The sequence below is a fragment of the Euprymna scolopes genome, chromosome 4 (assembly GCF_053919585.1).
Source record: "Euprymna scolopes isolate OS-2025 chromosome 4, ASM5391958v1, whole genome shotgun sequence".
Taxonomy (NCBI): domain Eukaryota; kingdom Metazoa; phylum Mollusca; class Cephalopoda; order Sepiida; family Sepiolidae; genus Euprymna; species Euprymna scolopes.
Window position 1 is genome coordinate 94,674,343 of NC_136485.1, and position 18,664 is coordinate 94,693,006.

The window sequence follows — 18,664 nt, forward strand, 5'->3', positions numbered from 1 at the left end:
TCCTTCCAACATATAACGAAAGTGTTTAACTGCGCAGTATGCGGCCAAAAGTTCCCTGCTGAAGGTGCTGTATTTGGTTTCAGCATGCTGAAGATGCCTTGAGAAAAAAGCTAGTGGTTGCCAAGTATTATCCACTAATTGTTGCAGTACACCTCCAATGCCAACGTCGGATGCATCGATGGATAAAGCTAGGGGTGCATCTGGACGGGGAAAAACCAACATTGTCGCTTCTGTTAATGCCTGCTTGACCATATCGAAGGAACGTAATTCCGTTTCGCTTAATGTAATCGTCTCATTTTTTTTGTTTTTATTTCTGAGTATGTCGGTTAATGGCTGAGCGATTTCAGCACAATGGGGCACGAAACGTCGATAGAAATTAATTAAACCGAGGAACTCTCGAAGTTTACGAAGTGAAGTGGGAGCTTGGTAATCGACTATAGATTGGACTTTCTCTGGAAGGGGACGAATACCTTCTTTGTCGATTAAATGGCCGAGAAACGAAAGTGAGAAAACTCCAAACTCGCATTTTCGGGGGTTAATAATAACGCCATAATCTGTCAATCTATGAAATAACTGCTGCAGATGCTGTAAGTGTTCACGTTCTGATGCCCTTGCCACGAGGAGATCGTCGATATATGCATAGACGAACGGTAGTTCTCGCAAAACTGCGTCGATAAAACGTTGAAAAGATTGCCCTGCATTACGTAATCCAAAGGGCATGCGCAAGAATTCGAAAAGGCCGAAAGGAGTTGTGATCGCAGTCTTAGAAACATCCTCTGGGTGTACGGGAATCTGGTTGTACGCGCGAACAAGGTCGATTTTGGAGAACACTGTTTTTCCCTGAAGCGAGTTAGAAAAGTCTTGCAGATGCGGAATAGGGTAATTGTCCGGAGTAGTGCGACTGTTAAGTGCGCGGTAATCCCCACAAGGGTGCCATTCGCCGGCTGATTTTTTTGGCACCATGTGGAGTGGCGATGACCAGTTGCTATTAGAGGGTCGAATAATGCCTAAATCCAACATGTGCTGAAATTCTTGTTTAGCCGCCCTTAAACGATCGGGTTTAAGTCTGCGCGGGCGCGCGCTCACAGGCGGTCCCCTTGTTTGGATATGATGAGTGACATCGTGTTTGACTTTGTCACCGTTAAATGTAGGACGAGTTAATTCCGGGAAACCTCGCAGCAAATCTGCATACGGATCCGTGGTGTCTTTACGTATAACTGGGCTGATCTCGGTCGACCCACTGATTATGCCTTGCACGGAACGTTCAGTGTTGTTATTAATGAGTTTGCCACGTTTGACATCTACAAGGATGCCGAAATGGTGCAGAAAATCCGCCCCTAAAATCGGAACGGGTAGCTTCGCGACGATGAAGACCCAATGTAGTGCGCGCTGTAATCCAAGATTTAATGTTATCGATGTAAGTAGGAATGGAGGAGTGATTCACTGCGTGTAGAAATAGGTTTGATTGAGGACGCTTCTCTTTCACGAACTTCTTAGGGATGATACTGACTTCCGCACAGGTATCAACGAGAAATTGTATACCAGTGGTTCTATCGGTCACGTACAGGGTGCGACGAATGTTGTTCTTGTCAGGAGTGTCTGCCGCTCCTACTGCCTGGCCTGGGCGTTTTCCCGAGAGACGTTTCTTCGTATATGAACATGGCTGGTGGCATCGGTAAGCTCTTTCACCGAAACGCGCGTGGTACTTGCAGAGCCCACCGCTGTTCTGAGTGCTGCTAAATCGCCGGGGACGGACTCGCTCAGTGGGGTGCTTATGCATTTTTGGTTTGAGCTCGAGGTCACGTAACTGTTCACTCAGGTCGTGAATCATTTGAGCCCGACGCTCTAGTTCCTCGCGTATATCCGTGGAGGGGTTTGCGACGTTAGGCGGGGCATCGTTAGAGTTGGGCGTGTGAACTGGGGCTATGGAAACTGTCACGTCCATAATTTTGTTGGCTAGGTCCACTAGCTCCTCGATGGTTGTGGAGTCATTCGAAGAGGCGAGTATCATTTGAATACTCGATGGCAGTCTATTAACGAAAAGTTGTTTAAGTATGTCCGGCGGTAGTGAGTTCTCACCCATCAACAGCTTCATACTGAGTAACTGTGATGGTTTCCGATCTCCGAGTTTTTCTTCTAGGAGAAGTTGACGAAGGCGTTTTTGCTGTGAATCGGTTGTCCTCCGAATCAATTCCGATTTGAAATAATCGTAGCTGATCGATCCAGGGGGTGCCATTATCAAGTCGCAGACTTCAGCCATCACTTCGTGCGTTAATGCGGCCACCACGTGGTTGAATTTCGTCACATCGCTCAGAATCCTTTGCGTGTAGAACTGGGCCTCTACGTGTGCGAACCATAATGTTGGATCGTGCGTCCAAAAAGGAGGAATTCTCAAAATAGCCTGAGTAGCCGTCGTTGAAGGAAGCGCCTCACTGTCCATCGTGGGGAAAGCGTTGAAGAGAACGATGATTGCAGAAAATCTCCGTGAGATCCGTTGCGCCTAGAAAAACCGATGCGCCGCTAAGGTCGACATGTACGTCATTTCGGTGTGCGCGTAGACGCTGAGAATTTTCCCTTGTGTAATTACAGGTAATATCCACATTTCCTTGCGTGTTCTGCCAAAGTCTGACGAAGAAGAGGGGTCACCAGTGAAGCGAGGTGCTCGCTGGGCAAAAACAACGAGCATCTCACTTACGATTAATTTTTCAAAACATTTATACGAAAGTAAACATCTGGAAAAATCAATTAAAAACAAACAAATCATCAGACTTAGCTCTTTGTAATAGATGTGAATTTATTTGCCTGGAATATCTCACTCGTGTTATTTTTTAGTCCGAAGATAAAGAAAAGAAATCCTTCTTGACCGGTTCAATGTTTTTTAACGTTACGTTGGAAATTAAATTTTTTTAAGAAATGCGTCGAGTAAGGAGCTGAAGGAAAGATAAGAATGTTTTTCTTTCTTTTTGTGTGTTGTTTCATCAAGGGAAATCGGCACAAGGTGTGTGGTGCACAAGCGACGGAGCGTGACAGTAACGCGTCTTAACCTTTCGGGTGCCGAGCAAAAAAGAGGTCGAGAGAGTTCTTGAAATTTGGCGCCACGCCTTTTTTTGTCTTTTTTTTGGAGCTCTCCGGAAACGGTGAAATGTTCAAATGTCCTGACAAAATAAATTCCCGGGTAGACGCTACAGTCTGTTATATCTGTCTTTGTGATGGCCAAATTTATGACAGTTGTGACATCGCAAAGGGTTTGGTATATAAACTTCTACTTTTTCTATTAAATAACAGATTTTTATTTCAGTAGGAGTTTTGAGGGCGTTGAAGTTTAGGATGTAGGTGTTTGTTGGAATCATTTGGTTGTTTTTCTTTATTGTTATTACTCTTTGGCTGTTTATGATGCCTTGTTCCTTTAGATTACTTTTAATTGCATCTGGCGAATGAAGTTGCTCTCTATTGACTCCAATGAATCTTGGAAATATTTTTATAGTTGGTTTTGATTTTGAGTCTGTGTATTCCGAGCTAGAATCAATATGGGGTCTTTTTTTTGTTGGATGCTATTAATAATTTTTTAAAGTTTCATCTTCCTTACTCTATACCCGCCTCGGAGCCCATCAGTGGGAGATGTTGGGGGGGAACCCTTTCGCCCGATTATCCCAGGGATACAAGCAAGTAGGGGGCTGTTAGCATTTCAGGTTTTCTTTGTTTTCTTGACTCTTTTTCTTTTATGAAAACTTCAGTTTTAATCCCTTCCTGTAAAAGCTTTTCCACACTAGTATTAGGTGGGTGCAAAAATAATGTCATTTTTGACGTTCAACTCCTTTTATAATAAAATTTAATAATCGAAATAAGAACCTTTAGAATTGACACATTTTTGCAAATGGGAAACTATTTATCCCATTAGCATAGAAATCTGGAGTTCTGGAAGAGATGAAGTCATTGAAGGCTGATCGGATTTTGAAGCATTTTCCATGCAAGAAGTTGTAGAGAGGCCTGAAAAAGTGATAATCGGTGGGCGAGAAGTTCAGTGAATATGGCGGATGAGGCAGAGTCTCATAGCCCAATTCATTCAGTTTCTGCAGGGTCAGCTGAGCGACACGAGTGAGCATTGTCATGGAGGAGAATTGGTCTTTTTCATATTGACCAATCTCGGGCACATACGTTGAAGCTTCTGGTGAATTTCGTCAGCAGTACTTCTCCGCTGTAATCGTTTCACCCAGATTCAAGAAGCTGTGATGGATGAGACTTGTTACAGACCATCAAACAGTCACCATAACCTTTTTTTGTGCAATTTTGACATTGGGAAGTGTTGTGGAGTTTCTCTGGCATCCAACCACCGTCCCGAACATCGCCGATTGTCATAGAAGATCCACTTCTCATCACACGTCACAATTCGCTTGAGAAATGGGTCGTTTTTGTTGCACAGAACATAGAAGGCACTACAAAACAATGATTTTTTTGATTATGGTTCAATTCATGTGGCACTCATTTATCCAACTTTTTGACTTCCCTATGCTTTAAATGATAAATGACTTGAGTGGTTGACCTTGAGTTCAACAGCAACTCGCTATTACAAAAAAAAAAGATTTTTCACATTAGCTAAGAGAAATAGTAAGACCCTATCCCCATATACATTTTTCTCATATTTCTTTTCTTTTCCAAAATATCCGAAACAACTCTTCAATTATTGACAAACTATTGTTTCATCAGCGATCAAATCCATCTCTTCCATGCGTATTGACAAACGACTCCAGGTATAACATGCATCAGTAGATTTAATTATTCCCTTCTGAGGTCACGAGTTATCCTTACAAATTATTGTAAAAAAAAATCTTACTTAACCTTCATGTGGATGTCCAAAATCAAACAAAATAAAAATGGAGTGAATATGGTATTTTGGTGACTGCAATGATTTAAACCAAATGTGGCACAGTCGAGTCACATTTCCACATTTATTTATCTCTAAACTAATTCGGTGAAAGTCTATTCATCTGTTATATAGAATTCACATTACTATCAATACCGTCGGTTTCAAATCCAAACGATGTGTTGAGCATATCAGTGTTAATAACTACAACTCCAGTGGAGTGCTTGATAAGAAAAATCGATAACTTGAGAATGTATATGCATTATAAACAATCAGAACAATGTCAACACCGTCGGTTTTGTATTGCCCAAAGGATCAGTGTAAATTATATTTGTATTGCCAAAGGATCAGTGTAAATCATATTTGTATTGCCAAAGGATCAGTGTAAATTATATTTGTATTGCCAAAGGATCAGTGTAAATTATATTTGTATTGCCAAAGGATCAGTGTAAATTATATTTGTATTGCCAAAGGATCAGTGTAAATTATATTTGTATTGCCCAAAGGATCAGTGTAAATTATATTTGTATTGCCCAAAGGATCAGTGTAAATTATATTTGTATTGCCAAAGGATCAGTGTAAATTATATTTGTATTGCCAAAGGATCAGTGTAAATTATATTTGTATTGCCAAAGGATCAGTGTAAATTATATTTGTATTGCCAAAGGATCAGTGTAAATTATATTTGTATTGCCAAAGGATCAGTGTAAATTATATTTGTATTGCCAAAGGATCAGTGTAAATTATATTTGTATTGCCAAAGGATCAGTGTAAATTATATTTGTATTGCCAAAGGATCAGTGTAAATTATATTTCTATTGCCCAAAGGATAAGTGTAAATTATATTTGTATTGCCCAAGGGATCAGTGTAAATTATATTTGTATTGCCAAAGCATCAGTGTAAATTATATTTGTATTGCCAAAGGATCAGTGTAAATTATATTTGTATTGCCCAAGGGATCAGTGTAAATTATATTTGTATTGCCAAAGGATCAGTGTAAATTATATTTGTATTGCCAAAGGATCAGTGTAAATTATATTTCTATTGCCCAAAGGATAAGTGTAAATTATATTTGTATTGCCCAAGGGATCAGTGTAAATTATATTTGTATTGCCAAAGCATCAGTGTAAATTATATTTGTATTGCCAAAGGATCAGTGTAAATTATATTTCTATTGCCCAAAGGATCAGTGTAAATTATATTTGTATTGCCCAAGGGATCAGTGTAAATTATATTTGTATTGCCAAAGCATCAGTGTAAATTATATTTGTATTGCCAAAGGATCAGTGTAAATTATATTTGTATTGCCCAAGGGATCAGTGTAAATTATATTTGTATTGCCAAAGGATCAGTGTAAATTATATTTGTATTGCCAAAGGATCAGTGTAAATTATATTTCTATTGCCCAAAGGATCAGTGTAAATTATATTTGTATTGCCCAAGGGATCAGTGTAAATTATATTTGTATTGCCAAAGCATCAGTGTAAATTATATTTGTATTGCCAAAGGATCAGTGTAAATTATATTTCTATTGCCCAAAGGATCAGTGTAAATTATATTTGTATTGCCCAAGGGATCAGTGTAAATTATATTTGTATTGCCAAAGCATCAGTGTAAATTATATTTGTATTGCCAAAGGATCAGTGTAAATTATATTTGTATTGTGTGGTGTAAATGAAAAAAAAGAAACAAGAACGACCGACCGCGTTTTTGTGTGGCTTACCTCGTGTTCATAATGAAGAAGAAAGAAACAAAAATGGCTGCCCTGTTACTTTATATTCCTACAGTGTGACCACGAGGTATGCAAATGAGATGCTCCTGATTGGAGATACAAGAGGAGTGATTTGGGGAAGGAAGGCATTCGGAAGTTAGATTGCGAGCAGAGAAGTTGTATTTGTAGAAGATAAAAGTCGGATTCGGGGAGAGAAAAGCTAAAGTTGCAGAAGTTCGTTTTGGAGTGGAGAGAAGACACGTCAAGTGGTAACCAGAAAGTGAAAGTTCGGACAGCAGTGTCCTTAAAGCGACAAACTATTTCGGCACATCAAGCAAATTAACATGGCTGAGTGGAGACTGAGCACTCAGATGTTGAGACCCTTTACTGGGGGGGGGTGACCTGATTAAGTGGCTGGAGAAATTAAAAATGGTGGCGAAGCTGCAAAAGATAGAAGATGTGGTCACCCTGCTGCCGCTATACTTAGAGGGGGAAGCCCTCACGATTTACCAGCAGATGCGAGATGAAGACAAGGAAGACCTTGCCTTAGTGGAGCAAAGGCTGAAATTGGCCTTCGCTGAGGGCCCATTTGGAGCACTTGGCAAGCTGTCAAGTTTGAGGTGGACCAGCGAGTCCGTTGACGTCTTTGTGGCAGAGATCAGGAGACTGGCAGGGTTGGCTGGTTACGTGGGGAGGAGCCTGGAGATGACGGTAAAGCTGTACCTAGTGAACGGCTTCCCAGAGGAAATCTCTGCGAACATGCAGAGAATCATGGGGATCCATTCTATGGAAGTGGACGATCTCTTGGTCCACGCCAGAGTCCTAGTGAAAAATGTTAAAAGCCCAATCGTGGCTGCAGCTGTGAGTGGAAATATGTGCATGAGGCCTCACTTGAATGAGAGGCAGCCGGCGAGGCGACAGGAGGGGAGACCTGCCATCAAGTGTTTCCGGTGCCAGGGTCCTCATCTGATCAAGGACTGCAAAGAGCCGAGACCGGGGATCACGTGCTACCGATGTGGACAAGTGGGGCATATTAGCCGCTATTGTGTTGCTGCACGGGACCAGGGAAACGAGTGAAGGGGAGCTATTGCGCCAGTGGTTACCCCTTCTGTGTGGAAATGGCGCATGATGGAACATTGCCTCGGTTACCGGTGGTAGTCAATGGGAAGAGAGCCATAGCCCTTGTCAACACAGGCTGCACTACAACGTTGTTAGCGAGGAATGTCGCGAGGTCATGGAGCGGAACCAGGATTATTAGGACCGTGGATGGCAGGGATGTGAAATGCCTAGGAGAGACGACAGCGGAAGTAATGGTGCAAGGGGTGCCCATTGGACTGCAAGCCCTAGTGTTGATCCATCTGGTCAGTGGTGTCGACGTGATTATAGGTATGAGTGCAATTAACCGACTGGGGGGCGCTACGTTAATAGGGGGCCAAGTGACGTTTGGACATCTCGGCGCAGTGGGGATGGCAGGAGTGGAAGGTGATAGAACCGTCAGAACCCCAAAACCGGAGGTTTGCTGCATTGAGGACAAAGATTTCCTGGCGAAGTTTGATGGCGTGAGGTGGACGGTGGAATGGAAATGGATCTCCGGGCCCCCAGAACTACAGAATAAGGTGGGCTGCTACAAAAACACCCTGCGAGGAGAAATAAGAAAAGGATTCGAGGAAGAAGTGGAGAGGTGGATAAAAGAAGGAATTCTGAAACCGTGGACAGGGGAAGAAAAAGGAGTGTTGCCACTACTGGCGGTTGTTCAACAGAAGATAACATAGGCAAACTTAAGAGCTGGCTCCTAGAAAAGTTTGCCAAAACGACATTCAACAAAGATTGGATATTTCCAGCCATGTCCGGCCCAGCTGCCCACATTCACCTCAAAGAGGGAGCAATCCCTAAAGCCAGGCATAACCCAATTCCTGTACCCTTCCACTTCAAGGAACCAGTAAGACAACCCCTTTGGAAGGATGTAGAAAAAGGTATCATAGCTCCAGTACCCGTGGGTATGCCTACTGATTGGTGCAGTACTATGGTAATAACTGCCAAAAAGAATGGTAATCCAAGGAGAACAATAGATTACCAACACCTTAATTCTCAATGCAAGCGAGAAACCCACCATACTGGGTCGCCATTCCAGTTGGCACTGCAAGTGCCACCTAGAACAAAGAAAACAGTCCTAGATGCTGTTGATGGATACCACTCGATTCTCTTAGACAAAGAATCTCAACCATTAACCACCTTCATAACTGAGTGGGGAAGATACATGTATCTTAGGATGCCTCAAGGATATGTCGCATCTGGGGATGCTTACACTCGCAGATACGATGAGATAATAAAAGATATCCCACGCAAGGTGAAGATAGTAGACGATACCCTGCTATATGACTCTAGCATTGAGGGAGCCTTTTATCATACCTTCGATTTTCTGCTCCAATGTGCTAAGAATGGAATTGTGCTCAACACCGACAAATTCCAATTCTGTCAGGATGTCGTACAATTTGGAGGCCTCCAGATAACTTCTTCAGGAGTGACCCCTTCTGAGTCCATGATACAAGCGATACAGGATTTTCCAGTCCCAAGGACAATTACTGATGCCAGATCATGGTTTGGGCTTGTCAACCAAGTAGCCTGGGCATATTCACTGGGTCCAGTTATGGTGCCTTTTCGGGACCTTGTCAAACAAAACTCCAAATTTGCTTGGAATCAAAACCTTGAAGACGCATTCAAAGATTCCAAGCAAGTTATAATTCACCTAGTCCAGAAGGGGGTAGCAACATTTGACAAAGACAGAGCAACTTGCCTTGCTCCAGATTGGAGCAAAGAAGGAATGGGCTTCCTACTCCTACAAAAACATTGCCAATGTATCATGGAAAAAGCCCCAATCTGCTGTTCCGAAGGTTGGCATCTGATATATGCCGGCAGCAGATTTTGCACGGATGCTGAGCGCAGATACGCACTAATAGAGGGTGAGGCAGCAGCAATAGCATGAGCATTGGAGAAATGCCGTATGTTCGTCATGGGTTCTCCAAACATCATAGTGGTCACAGACCATGAACCTCTGAAGGGGATATTTGGCGATCGTGATCTGAGCAAGATCCAAAACCCCCGGCTCTTTAGACGAAAGGAAAAGACCCTGAGATACAGATTTACCATACAGCATTGCCCTGGGAAGTGGCACAGAGGCCCTGATGCAGTTTCCCGCCACCCAGTGGTGATGGTGCAAGCCCTCCTCGATGTATTTCCAACAAAACCCTCTCAAATGGATATACTGGAGTCGAACAACATAAGCAACATAACAGAGTCAACAGCCTTAATAGCAACATTTGCAGACAGCAGTAATATAGCCATGCTATCACCAGACCTAATTCGTTCAGCAGGTCGTGGCGATCAACAATATAACAAATTAATAGACACGATACAGCAAGGCTTCCCAAAAACACGTAATCTCACTGCGCCCGAAATCCGTGAGTATTGGGAGGTGAGGCACCGCCTTAGCACTGACAATGGTCTAGTATTGTTGGATCGAAGGATCGTCATCCCCAAAACACAACGAAAAAAGGTCCTACACTGCCTGCATTCTGCACACCAAGGAGTAGTCAGCATGAAAGCACGTGCCAACGAATCGGTGTACTGGCCAGGGATGGATGCATCAATCCGCAGTATTAGGGCGAATTGCATGGTATGCTCAACCATCGCACCTAGTCAACCAAGGGAGCCTATCATTCTAACACGATCCCCAGAGTGGCCATTCCAACAAATCGTCATGGATATTTTTTATATTGGAGATCACACATACCTTGCCTGCGCAGATAGGCTAACTGGTTGGCTAATTTTATACTGCCTATAATCAGGTCACACTACTACAACCAAATTGATGTCCATATGCCGACAACTGTTCCAAACATATGGTGCCCCAGAAGAACTCAGCACCGATGGCGGCCCACCTTTCACTTCCAGCACGTTCCAAGAATTTCTGAAAACATGGTGTGTTAGGCACAGATTATCTTCTGTTGCGTATCCCCAATCCAATGGCAGGGCAGAGCTCGCAGTAAAAACTGCAAAGAGGATTGTGAAAGGAAACACAGGCCCCCACGGTTCCTTGGACAATGACAGTGTTGCCCGGGCCATCTTGCAGTATCGGAATACCCCAATCCAAAGCATTGGCCTATCACCGGCCCAATTATTACTTCACCGTCGACTACGTGACTCCATCCCGTCACAGCCAATCCACTACAAGCCTCATCCTGAATGGGTGTCAGCGGCACAACATCGCGAGGAAATGCTCCACCACCGCAATGCAAAAATAGTAGAAAGATACAATAAATATACCCACAACCTTCCACCATTACAAGCTGGTGACACTGTAGCCATCCAAAATCCAGTCAATCGCAGATGGAACACAACAGGCAAAATCATCAGTTCCCTACCAGATCGACAATACCGAATCAGGGTTAACGGATCCGGAAGGATCACACTTAGGAACCGCCGTTTCCTCAGAAAATGCGAACTTAAGCTTGCACCAACCCCAATACCAAGTGCAGCACTAGGACCAACAATTCCCTCAAGCGATACTACATTCTTGCATCTCCCACTGTCTTCCTGTAATAGCACATACACAGCAACCAAACCCCAACAACAAACCACACATATATCCCCACGCTTTCGATCAAGGATTCCCCGAGCTCTTTCTAGGTTACTACCACACAACAAACTAGGCCTAAAAGAGAGATACACCTCTCACACAACCCAGCCTACTCGTGGGGGGGGGAAGAGGGGAGATGTAGAATAATCAAAAGAACTGTGTTAGTCAATAACACACAACAACAACAACAATAATAATAATAGCAGCAACACTTACCAAGGGTCCAGCTCATGCACCAGACAGACATCAGATTGAGCTGGACTGAGGGCTTGTATTTATGTACAAGCATATCCAATCAGGTGATTCAGCCAATCACAATCCAAGGAATAGACTGGCCCATGTGTGCACAATGGAATCTCCCATTGTGCCATAAATAGTTCTCCTCTTTCATGAGAAGTAACTTTAGTCTTTGTCAAGTTATCCACAACTTGAACGCTGACCGAAAGTCCACTACACAATCCAACACCTACCAAAAACAAGATTAGGCCCGTGCTGGATTTTAAGGAATTGAACAGACACGTAGCCTGCCACACTGGAACGGGGATCGACATATGTGAGAAGGTCATGAGGAAATGGAGAAGAATGGGGCGGGCCACTAAGATTGTCGATCTGAAATCGGCATATCTGCAGATCCATGTAGATGAAAAACTCTGGCAGTACCAACTGGTCCGGTACAAGGGGCGGGTGTATTGTCTGACGAGGTTAGGCTTTGGGCTGAGTTCAGCCCCCAAAATTATGACTGCCGTGCTGAAGACAGTGCTGAGCAAAGACTGTACAGTGGAGGAGGCCACTAGTTCGTACATTGATGACATCCTGGTGGAGGAGGCAGAGGTGACAGCAGAGAAAGTAAGAAGCCATGTCGAGAAGTATGGGTTAACTGCAAAACTGGCGGAGGCCCTAGACGGAGGAGCGGTGCTGGGGTTGAAACTAAGGCGAGATGGAAAAGAAAGCCTTGTCTTCGAACGAGGGAATGCAATACCCGAAGTCGGATCTGAGCTGACGAGGCGAGAACTCTTCTCAGTCTGCGGGAGGCTGGTCGGGCACTATCCTATCGCTGGCTGGCTAAGGATAGCATGCAGCTTTATTAAACGACAAACAGGCACTGATGGCTGGGAGGGCCGTGTGACGAAGGAGGTCATGAACATGCTGCAAGAAGTCATTGCGAGAGTGAGGAATGAGGACCCAGTGAAAGGGAAATGGTATGTCAGCGGCGAAGACGCGGGTGTGGTTTGGTGCGATGCCAGTAACCTGGCGTTGGGCGTCGTACTAGAGATAGGAGGTGTAACTGTGGAGGATGCGGCGTTGCTAAGAAAAAACAACGACTTCTCCCATATCAACGTAGCAGAACTAGATGACGCTATAAAAGGAATCAATCTGGCCCTGAAATGGGGATTGAAAATAATTGAAGTCAAAACCAATCCGGCAACGGTAGCGTCGTGGATTCGGTCGGCAGTAACTGGCGATAAGAGAGTTAAGACCAGGGGTGCTGCGGAAATGCTGATCAAGCGCAGACTTGGAGCGCTCACCGACCTGATAGCGGAATTCCAGTTGAGAGTATCTGTTGTGTTGGTCCCGTCAGAAAAAAACAAGGCAGATTCGATGACACGCGTGAAGAAGGCCTGGTTGCAGGAGGGAAAGGAGGTCTCCTCGGTATGCTGTGCAGGGGAAGAAGTCAAAGAGTCACACGAAATGCGCCACTTTGGTCGAGAACGAACGTTATTCCTAGCCAGAGAGGTTTACCCGGAGACCACCGAGGAGGAGGTTAGGGAGGTGGTGGAGAACTGTCGAGAGTGCCAATCAATTGACCCTGGACCGTCCAGACACGAAGCAGGAGAGCTACACGTTGCGGAGAACAGGAAGCGATTGGCCATTGATGTGACACACTATTGCCACAAATTGTATCTGTCGATGGTCGCCTGTGGACCGGGAAGGTTTGCCATCTGGAGAGAGATCAGGGCAGAAGCTGCATGGGCGATCGGAGAGGTCATCGAGGAGATATTTTTGGAGAGAGGGCCGGTTGAGGAACTCTTAATGGACAATGGCCCCGCTTTCCAATCAGAAGCCTTTAAAGGGGTGTGCGAAAAGTGGGGAGTAAGGCAATTTTTCAGAGCAGCGTATCGGCCGAGTGGCAACGGAATAGTGGAGAGGAATCATCGCATCATTAAAGCCGCTGCGGAAAAAAGCAACGTATCACACATAGAGGCGGTGTTTTGGTATAACATCTCGCCGAAGACCAAACAAGATGAGACAACTGTGCCTCATAGGGCCGTTTTCACATATAAGTGGCGGCATCCATGCAACAAAACAGCAGGAATTGAGAGTGAAGAAGGAACTATCAAAGTAGGTGAAGAGGTGTGGGTAAAACCCCCCAATGCACAGTGTACCTCTCGTTGGAAAAGAGGGATCGTAACAGGATTGCAGTCGAACAACAATGTGATGGTCAATGGCGTTCCCCGGCATATCTTAGACCTGCGTCGTGTGACATTGCCGGTATGCAGTGAGGGCAGTGAAGAAGGGAAAATCGAGGGCCACCGAGAAGCAAATGATGTTGCTCGACCTGACTTAGGCCGCGTTGTAGTGAACCTGAAAACGTTAACCCCCGAGAAGTAGTCCCCCAGAGGCCTCGACGTGAGAGGAGGCGGCCTGCTTGGATGGAGGATTACGAGGTATCCTATTGATCTCGCAGATCAGGAGGGCGTGTGGTGTAAATGAAAAAAAAGAAACAAGAACGACCGACCGCGTTTTTGTGTGGCTTACCTCGTGTTCATAATGAAGAAGAAACAAACAAAAATGGCTGCCCTGTTTCTTTATTTGCCTACAGGGTGCCCACGAGGTATGCAAATGAGATGCTCCTGATTGGAGATAAAAGAGGAGTGATTTGGGGAAGAAAGGCATTCAGAAGTTAGATTGCGAGCAGAGAAGTTGTATTTGGAAAAGAGAAAAGTCGGATTCGGGGAGATAAAAGCTAAAGTTGCAGAAGTTCGTTTTGGAGTGGAGAGAAGACGCGTCAAGTGGTAACCAGAAAGTTAAAGTTCAGACAGCAGTGTCCTTAAAGCGACATATTGCCCAAAGGATCAGTGTAAATTATATTTGTATTGCCAAAGGATCAGTGTAAATTATATTTGTATTGCCCAAGGATCAGAGTAAATTATATTTGTATTGCCAAAGGATCAGTGTAAATTATATTTGTATTGCCAAAAGATCAGAGTAAATTATATTTGTATTGCCAAAGGATCAGTGTAAATTATATTTGTATTACCCACAGGATCAGTGTAAATTATATGTGTATTGCCAAAGGATCAGTGTAAATTATATTTGTATTGCCCAAAGGATCAGTGTAAATTATATTTGTATTGCCAAAGGATCAGTGTAAATTATATTTGTATTGCCCAAATGATCAGTGTAAATAATATTTATATTGGCCAAAGGACCAGTGTAAATTATATTTGTATAGAAAAAGGATCAGTGTAAATTATATTTATATTGCCCAAAGGATCAGTGTAAGTTATATTTGTATTGCCCAAAGGATCAGTGTAAATTATATTTGTATTGCTCAAAGGATCAGTGTAAATTATATTTGTATTGCCAAAGGATCAGTGTAAATTATATTTATATTGCCCTAAGGATCAGTGTAAATTATATTTGTATTGCCAAAAGGATCAGTGTAAATTATATTTGTATTGCCAAAGGATCAGTGTAAATTATATTTGTATTGCCAAAGGATCAGTGTAAATTATATTTGTATTGCCCAAAGGATCAGTGTAAATTATATTTGTATTGCCAAAGGATCAGTGTAAATTATATTTGTATTGCCCAAAGGATCAGTGTAAATTATATTTGTATTGCCAAAGGATCAGTGTAAATTATATTTGTATTGCCAAAAGGATCAGTGTAAATTGTATATGTATTGTCAAAGGATCAGTGTAAATTATATTTGTATTGCCCCAAGAATCAGTGTAAATTATATTTGTATTGCCAAAGGATCAGTGTAAATTATATTTGTATTGCCAAAGGATCAGTGTAAATTATATTTGTATTGCCAAAGGATCAGTGTAAATTATATTTGTATTGTCAAAGGATCAGTGTAAATTATATTTGTATTGCACAAAGGATAAGTGTAAATTATATTTGTATTGCCAAAGGATCAGTGTAAATTATATTTCTATTGCCAAAAGATCAGTGTAAATTATATTTGTATTGCACAAAGGATCAGTGTAAATTATATTTGTATTGCCAAAGGATCAGTGTAAATTATATTTGTATTGCCCCAAGGATCAGTGTAAATAATATTTGTATTGTCAAAGGATCAGTGTAAATTATATTTGTATTGCCAAAGGATAAGTGTAAATTATATTTGTATTGTCAAAGGATCAGTGTAAATTATATTTGTATTGCACAAAGGATAAGTGTAAATTATATTTCTATTGCCAAAAGATCAGTGTAAATTATATTTGTATTGCCCCAAGGATCAGTGTAAATTATATTTGTATTGCCAAAAGATCAGTGTAAATTATATTTGTATTGCAATAGGATCAGTGTAAATTATATTTGTATTGCCCCAAGGATCAGTGAAAATTATATTTGTATTGTCAAAGGATCAGTGTAAATTATATTTGTATTGCCAAAGGATAAGTGTAAATTATATTTCTATTGCCAAAAGATCAGTGTAAATTATATTTGTATTGCAAAAGGATCAGTGTAAATTATATTTGTATTGCACAAAGGATCAGTGTAAATTATATTTGTATTGCCCAAAGGATAAGTGTAAATTATATTTGTATTGCCAAAGGATCAGTGTAAATTATATTTGTATTGCCTAAGGATCAGTGTAAATTATATTTGTATTGCACAAAGGATCAGTGTAAATTATATTTGTATTGCCCAAAGGATCAATGTAAACTTTATTTGTATTGCCAAAGGATCAGTGTTAATTATATTTGTATTGCCAAAAAGGATCAGTGTAAATTATATTTGTATTGCCGAAAGGATCAGTGTAATTTATATTTGTATTGCCCAACAGATCAGTGTAAATTTGTATTGCCAAAGGATCAGTGTAAATTATATTTGTATTGCCAAAGGATCAGTGAAAATTATATTTTTATTGATAAAGGTCAGTGTAAATTATTTTTGTATTGCCCAAAGGATCAGTGTAAATTATATTTGTATTGCCAAAGGATCAGTCTACATAATATTTCTATTGCCAAAGGATCATTGTAAATTATATTTGTATTGCCAAAGGATCAGTGCTAATTATATTTATATTGCCCAAAGGATCAGTGTAAATTATATTTGTATTGCCCAAAGGATCATTGTAACTTATATTTGTATTGCCTAAAGGATCAGTGTAAATTATATTTCTATTGCCAAAGGATCAGTGTAAATTATATTTGTATTGCCACAAGGATCAGTGTAACTTATATTTGTATTGCCAAAGGATCAGTGTAAATTATATTTCTATTGCCAAAGGATAAGTGTGAATTATTTTTGTATTGCCAAAGGTCAGTGTAAATTATATTAGTATTGTCCAAAGGATCAGTGTAAATTACATTTGTATTCCCCAAAGGATCAGTGTAAATTATATTTGTATTGCAAAAGGATCAGTGTAAATTATATTTCTATTGCCAAAGGATCTATGTAAATTATATTTGTATTGCCAAAGGATCAGTGCTAATTATATTTATATTGCCCAAAGGATCAGTGCAAATTATATTTGTATTGCCAAAAGGATCAGTGTAAATTATATTTTTATTGCCAAAGGATAAGTGTAAATTATATTTGTATTGCCAAAGGATCAATGTAAATTATATTTGTATTGCCCTAAGGATCAGTGTAAATTATATTTGTATTGCCCAAAGGATCAGTGTAAATTATCTTGGTATTGCCCAAAGGATCAGTGTAAATTATATTTGTATTGCAAAAGGATCACTGTAAATTGTTTTTGTATTGCCCAAAGGACCAGTGTAAATTATATTTGTATTGGTAAATAATCAGTGTAAATTATATTTTTATTGCCTCAGGGTCAGTCTAAATTATATTTCTATTGCCAAAGGATCATTGTAAATTATATTTGTATTGCCAAAGGATCAGTGTAAATTATATGTGTATTGCCCAAAGGATCACTGAAAATTGTTTTTCTATTGCCCAAAGGACCGGTGTAAATTATATTTGTATTGCCAAAGGATCAGTATTAATTATATTTGTATTGCCCAAAGGATCAATGTAAATTATATTTGTATTGCCAAAGGATCAGTGTAAATTATATTTGTATTGCCCAAAGGATCAGTGTACTTTATATTTCTATTGCCCAAAGGATCAGTGTAAATTATATTTCTATTGCCAAAGGATCAGTGTAAATTATATTTATATTGCCCAAAGGATCAGTGTAAATTATATTTGTATTACCAAAGGATCAGTGTAAATTATATTTCTATTGCCAAAGGATAAGTGTAAATTATCTTTGTATTGCCAAAGGATAAGTCTTAATTATATTAGTATTGCCCAAAGTATCAGTGTAAATTACATTTGTATTCCCCAAAGGATCAGTGTAAATTATATTTGTATTGCCAAAAGATAAGTGTAAATTATATTTGTATTGCCAAAGGATCAGTGTAAATAATATTGCTATTGCAAAAGGGTCAGTGCTAATTATATTTGTATTGCCCAAAAAATCAGTGCAAATTGTATTTGTATTGCCCAAAGGATAAGTGTGAATTATATTTGTATTGCCAAAGGATAAGTGTAAATTATATTTGTATAGCCAACGGATCAGTGTAAATTATATTTGTATTGCCAAAGGATAAGTGTAAATTATATTTGTATTGCCTAAACAATAAGTGTAAATTATATTTGTATTGCCCAAAGGATCAGTGTAAATTATATTTGTATTGCCAAAGGATCAGTGTAAATTATATTTGTATTGCCCAAATGATCAGTGTAAATTATATTTGTATTGCCCAAATGATCAGTGTAAATTATATTTGTATTGCCAAAGGATCAGTGTAAATTATATTTGTATTGCCAAAAGGATCAGTGAAAATTATATTTGTATTGCCAAGGGATCAGTGTAAATTATATTTGTATTGCACAAAGGATCAGTGTACATTATATTTGTATTGCCCAAAGGATCAGTGTAAATTGTATTGGTATTGCACAAAGGATCAGTGTAAATTATATTTGTATTGCACAAAGTATCAGTGTAAATTATATTTGTAATGCACAAGGATCAGTGTAAATTATATTTGTATTGCACAAAGGATCAATGTAAATTATATTTGTATTGCCAAAGGATGAGTGTAAATTATATTTGTATTGCCAAAACGATCAGTGTAAATTATATTTGTATTGCCGAAAGGATCAGTGTAATTTATATTTGTATTGCCAAAAGGATCAGTGTAAATATTATTTTTATTGCCCAAAGAATCAGTGTAAATTCTATTTCTATTGCCAAAAGATAAG

General features: G+C 40.6%; 2 protein-coding genes across 2 annotated transcripts in view; both read right to left on the minus strand.

The window, feature by feature from the left end:
* Positions 1 to 18,664, minus strand: part of LOC145268940 (protein LZIC-like) — a 264,815-nt gene that overhangs the window by 84,768 nt on the left and 161,383 nt on the right. The gene's annotated exons all lie outside the window — the stretch shown is intronic.
* Positions 1,277 to 2,440, minus strand: LOC145271286 (uncharacterized). Its single transcript, XM_080126841.1, has one exon. It carries the CDS (start codon positions 2,438 to 2,440, stop codon positions 1,277 to 1,279), a length of 1,164 nt encoding a protein of 387 aa, XP_079982967.1.

Excerpts from the sequence above, each read along its gene's own strand:
- LOC145271286 (XM_080126841.1), bottom strand. The coding sequence starts at position 2,440 with ATGGACAGTGAGGCGCTTCCTTCAACGACGGCTACTCAGGCTATTTTG.